The sequence below is a fragment of the Emiliania huxleyi genome (assembly GCF_000372725.1).
Source record: "Emiliania huxleyi CCMP1516 unplaced genomic scaffold EMIHUscaffold_47, whole genome shotgun sequence".
NCBI classification, from domain to species: Eukaryota; Haptophyta; order Isochrysidales; family Noelaerhabdaceae; genus Emiliania; species Emiliania huxleyi.
The window spans coordinates 714,050-719,049 of record NW_005198467.1 but is presented as its reverse complement, the minus strand read 5'-3'; the positions used below and the strand labels follow the sequence as shown (position 1 = coordinate 719,049).

The following is a 5,000-nucleotide window of genomic DNA, read 5'->3' as shown; positions in this document are numbered from 1 at the left end:
ATGATGCTGCCCGCGCAGGTCGCGAGCAGCAGCGCCACCTCGGTCGGGCTCATGTCAGGCGGAGTGCGCAGCATATCAGGCAGCTCGAGCACCGCGCTGCCGGCTGCAGCAAACACAAAGTACAAGGGCGAGGTGTAAGCCATCAGCTGGATCGCCGGCGTGCCCTTGGCTACCCGCTGGATCAGGTACATGAGTGCTATGTCCGCTGCGGAGGCGCTCAGTGAGGTGGCAACACCGAGCCCCAGGTTGGGTGCGGCTGAGTCCCCGTGATTGGGCGCGTACAGTACAGCCACAACAGTAGCCGCAGAGGCGGAAATGCTCACCGCCCAGAGCACAAGGCTGCAGGCCTCCTTGTCGAGGATCACTCCGACCACGTAGGTGAAAGGGAACTTGGCGGCGTTGAGGGCGGCGAAGAGCGGGAGCGTCAGGTTCTTGATGCTGATGGCCCGAAGTACTGAGAAGGCGAGCCTCAGGCATGAGACAGGCACGTAGGCGGTAAGCAGCAGCCGCATCCCGGGCATCTGCAGCTGGACCCCTGTGATCCAGAGCACAGATACGAGAAAGCATTGGGCGAGCTGGCAGGCGGCTACTGTCAACCACGGGTAGGGCAGCCCATGTTGCAGCAGCTGCTGCAGCGAGACGTTCTTTATGGGCGGCGTGAGCACCAGCAACAGGAGCAGCGATGCGAGGATGAGGCAGTTGCGAGGCTGTTTCGCCTGTTTGGCGGGCTGCTCGGAGTTCCCGCTCCAGTGCGACGTGTCAGTAAGCATCATCATAAAGCGGGGCAGGGTCAAAAGGTTGTGCTCTACCGCGGCGACCTCAGCGCCAATCGGGGGGGCGGACAGATCGATCGATGCCGATGCGTACTACTCAGACAACACAAGGGGAGGGATGCGGGGCTATGGATTGGGCTTTCGCAGGTTTGCCTCTCGCGGCCTCTTTTTTCTTTTCCTTTTTTCTATTAAGCCGAGAGAAGCCTTGCGGAAAAAATGAAGGACTTTTTTCACAAGACTGGCACGGGGGCAGGGAAACACAACTCGAACGATGGGCTTGCCCATCCCGGAGTGGTTCGACTCCACACAAATCCGAGACGGTGATGGATGTACGATGGTCTCATGCCCAGTGTCCCTGGGTGACTTGCTCAGAACAAAACTCGATATCTCTTGCTCAGCCCCTCTCTCTCCGTGTCGAGTTGTGTCCCGCGTTCCCTCTCTCCCCGATCGTCCTCCCAAAACCCTTGCTCCGCAAGGAGCAAGGTGGGGACGCTGCCTTCCTCCACCCCACTTTGAGAAGCCGTGAGTGTGTGTGTTTGTGTGTGTGAGAGAGAGTTGTTGTGTTTGTGTGTGTGTGAGAGAGTGTGTGTGTGTACACTCACACACACAAGTCGCGAGAAGCCGAGAGAAGCCGTGCGGAAAAAATGAAGGACTTTTTTCACAAGACTGGAACAAACAAAGGCTCCAGGCCCCAAATGACGTGTGAGTGTTAGAGTTGTTTGGTATTGCTAAAAATCTCTCTCTCAAGACTGGCACGGGGACTGGAGCGCACTGGCACTAAATCTAAATCTCTCTCTCTCTCTCAATCGCGCGTGCGAAGACCCCGCCGACCTCCTCTGGCAAGTAAATGCTCGAGGCGGGATCTCTTTTTTCTCTTTGGAAAAAGAAAAGAAAACGGTCAACACATTGTGTCGCGTCCCGTGCCCCCGAGAGCCGAGTTCATTTTAACAGGCATGGTTCACGTGAGAACGGCGGCTGCGAAGACCGCCGATGACGGCGGGCAAAGAAACTATATGATGTGAAGACGTGAGAGTGAGAACGGCGGCTGCGAAGTCCGCCGATGACGGCGGGCAAAGGAAAACTATATGATGTGAAGACGTGAGAACGGCGGCTGCGTCCGCTGACGACGGCGTTCTGTTCGAAGGAAAAATGGAGTTCGCCACGGTCAAAGGAAAAACGATGGAGTTCGCGGAGCGCGCCCACCTCTTCATGGGAGCGCTCTTCAGCCGCTGCGAGGTCGTCACCTACGCCATCACCGGCGTCATCGCCCTCTCCCTCACGCTGACTGCGGATCCCGACCGAGCCGCGTGGGCGTGGGCCGCGGCGGGCTGGGGCGCGCTCTCTGCCGCATCGTTCGTGATGGGCGCGCTTCTGGGCGTAAACGGGCTGGTCGGGACGGCCATCTTTCGCGCGGCGCTGATGGCGTTTGGAGGCGGCGCGTTGCTGGAGGCGGGCGCCGTCGAGATCTTTGCCCACCTGCTCCACGAGGACCACGACACGCCCGGTGTCGGCATCGTCGGAATCTTGGGCGGCTTCTTCGGCATCGCCTTTTACGCGCGCCTCGCGCTCCACGCCGCCCCTCGCCCCTCGCCCCTTCCCCCCCCTCCACCTCCTCTGCCCCTCGCCGCTTCTTCAGGTGTGCATGCACCGCATGCTCGGCCACATCGGCGAGCGGAAGAAGCGGCAGCGAAAAGGCCTCATCTCCGCGGCCAACGGCGGCGCTCAGCCGGTCCCAGAGAAGCTGAAGGCCGTCGTGGAGGCGGTGGAGAGGCTGAAGGATATGGTCGTGGAGGCGGTGGAGAGGCTGAAGGGCTTGGTCGTGGAGGCGGTGGAGAGGCTGAGGGGCTTGGTCAGCAAGACCCGCACCCGCATCGTCGACGTCGAGCGCGCGCCCCTAGATGAGGGCCACCGACCCGTGGGGAGTAGCCGCTTCCTGGACGGACCAGGGCCGCACTCCGCTGCGTTGAGCTCGTGTGGCCCCCAGCTCCACCCGTCGCTCTGACAAGCCAATCGCGCGAAGAGCGCACGGCGTGCGGCCCTCGGTAGCGTTCATGGCGTTAGGCAGCCTCCTTGCCCCACCGCCTTGTGTGGGTGGAGACGTTCAGCTGTCCGTACCTGTACCGTAGGCACGCACCACCGCTGCCGTCCGCGCTCGCCTCTCCGGAGGAGGACGGCGCCGACCTCAAGACGCAGAAACTGGAGGACGGTGAGGCGGTGGCAGACGGGGCGGCAGGCGAAGGAGCGGAGGGAGGCGCCGAGGCCAGCGCCGAGGTGGCCGGGGGGGGGGCCGGGGAGCGGACCTTCTCGGAGCGTCTCTCTACGCGGGAGGAGGCGACGCCGGCGACACCGGCACCGGCGCCAGCGGCGGAGGCGGCGGAGGCGGCGGCGGGCGGCGGCGGCGATGTTCTTGTCAATGCTGATGATGGCGCGACATTTGGCCTCGACATTGTCGCGCCCGAAGGGGGGGCGCTGATGCCGGAGTCGCCGCCGTGGCAGGACATCTCTCTCCCCACGTCTCCCCATATCTCCCCATATCTCCCCATATCTCCGACGCCGGGGTCGCCGCCATGGCAGGACACGCCCACGCCCAAGAAGCTCGCGCCGCCGCGGCCGCTGCTGCGCCAGGCGACGAGCAAGGAGGGTGGGGAGCCCCGACGACATGTCCGCGACACGTCCACGACATGTCCGAGACATGTCCCGCAGGCGCGAGGCGACGCCTCCAAGCGCGCCGTGTCCGCGACACGTCCACTACACGTCCGAGACACGTCCCGCGCAGGCGACGAGCAAGGAGTCGGAGCGGGACGCGGCCATCATGATCTGGGCGCGGGAGATGTGGGGAGATGTGGGGAGATGTGGGGAGAGGTGGGGAGAGATACACCTTGAGGATCTCGAGGCGGGAGATGGGGAGATGTGGGGAGATGTGGGGAGGATGATCTGTGGGCGCGGCCCCGCGTCGCCGACGGCATGCGCCCGGCCGTGCACGTGAGCCTCCTCACATACAAGCACAACCCCCGACCCAAGACGCACAAGCACAGACAGTCGAGAAGGGAGACGCAGCAACCCGACCGTCCGACGTCAGCGCCTCCTCACACACACCGGACGCCTCCGGTGTGCGTGCGGAACAGGTCGGCTGCTTCATCGACGCCATCCCGGAGGCGTTCGTCCTCGGAATCATGTGCAGCGAGACTCAGCTCCGCACACCTCTCCCGCCCCTCTCCCCCCTCTCTCCCCCTCTCTCCCCCTCTCTCCCCCTCTCTCCCCCTCTCTCCCCCTCTCCCCCCCCCTCTCTCCCCCTCTTCCCCCCTCTCTCCCCCTCTCTCCCCACGCATCTCCCCATATCTCCCCCTATCCCCCCAGGTGCGCGTGTCTGCGGCCTCGGCCTTTCTGCGTGCGCTTCCCCTAGAAGCGGGATATCTCCCCGTATCTCCCCATATCTCCCCGTGTCTCGTGCCCTAGAAGCGGAACATCTCCCCGTATCTCCCCATATCTCCCCATACCTCGTGTAGAAGCGGAATAGGACGCACTCTCGTCTCCCAACCAGCGCCCCGAGAGGCCACGCACTCCGCCGCATTCGACCGCTTTCCCCCGCATTCCGCTGCACTCGCCTCCCCTCACATTCCCGCGGTGCTCTGGTGGTCCCGCTGCAAGACCGTCTTCCCGCCCTGCGGCCACCTGTGGCCTCGGTGTGCGCATGGCGATCTCCCCCAATCTCCCCAGATCTCCCCCGATCTCCCCAGATCTCCCCACCCAGACCTCGGTGTGCCCATGACGCAGGCATGCTGCCCGAGGAGGGCGTCGCCGCGCCGATCGTCGACGAGCGCCCGCGCGGAGAGAGGCGCCGAGATCTCGCCGAGATCTCGCCGAGATCTCGCCGAGATCTCGCCGAGATCTCGCCGAGATCTCTCTCAAAGGTACAGCCGAGATCTCGCCGCGCCGCCGCGGCCTCCGCACCGCCGTCCCCTTTCCCTCGCCGCAGGGACATGGGCAGTTGGACAGCCTTCTACTACACTGAGGAGCAACAACAGCCCTAGACGCGGAACGCGCACTCCTGTCTCCCCACCAGCGCTCGAGAAGGACGCGGGCTCCGCTGCATTCGGGCTGCTGTACTCCGCTGGCTTTCCGTTGCATTTCGTAGCCCTCCCGGCCCCTTTCAACGCGGTGGCTCTGAAGGAACCCTGCACAATTCGCCGTTACTTCCCGGCCCCTGAAGCGGTGGGGGGTACTTCA

General features: G+C 63.9%; 2 protein-coding genes across 2 annotated transcripts in view; both read left to right on the top strand.

The window, feature by feature from the left end:
- Positions 1-1,919: 1,919 nt before the first annotated feature.
- Positions 1,920-3,379, top strand: EMIHUDRAFT_464451 (hypothetical protein; the record flags this gene model as incomplete). The annotated part of the gene is made up of 4 exons (XM_005768115.1): positions 1,920-2,327; positions 2,410-2,744; positions 2,900-3,272; positions 3,351-3,379. Coding segments are annotated over 4 exons (1,140 nt in total), but the record flags the coding sequence as incomplete, so codon positions are not given.
- A 358-nt stretch (positions 3,380-3,737) lies between these two features.
- The window catches only part of EMIHUDRAFT_211376 (hypothetical protein), a gene marked incomplete at both ends in the record, with an annotated part of 2,340 nt that continues 1,077 nt past the window's right edge, over positions 3,738-5,000 (top strand). Inside the window, 2 exons of the mRNA XM_005768114.1 lie at positions 3,738-3,755; positions 3,899-3,948. Coding sequence (XP_005768171.1) covers positions 3,738-3,755; positions 3,899-3,948 — 68 coding nt within the window. The remainder of the gene's footprint in view (positions 3,756-3,898; positions 3,949-5,000) is intronic.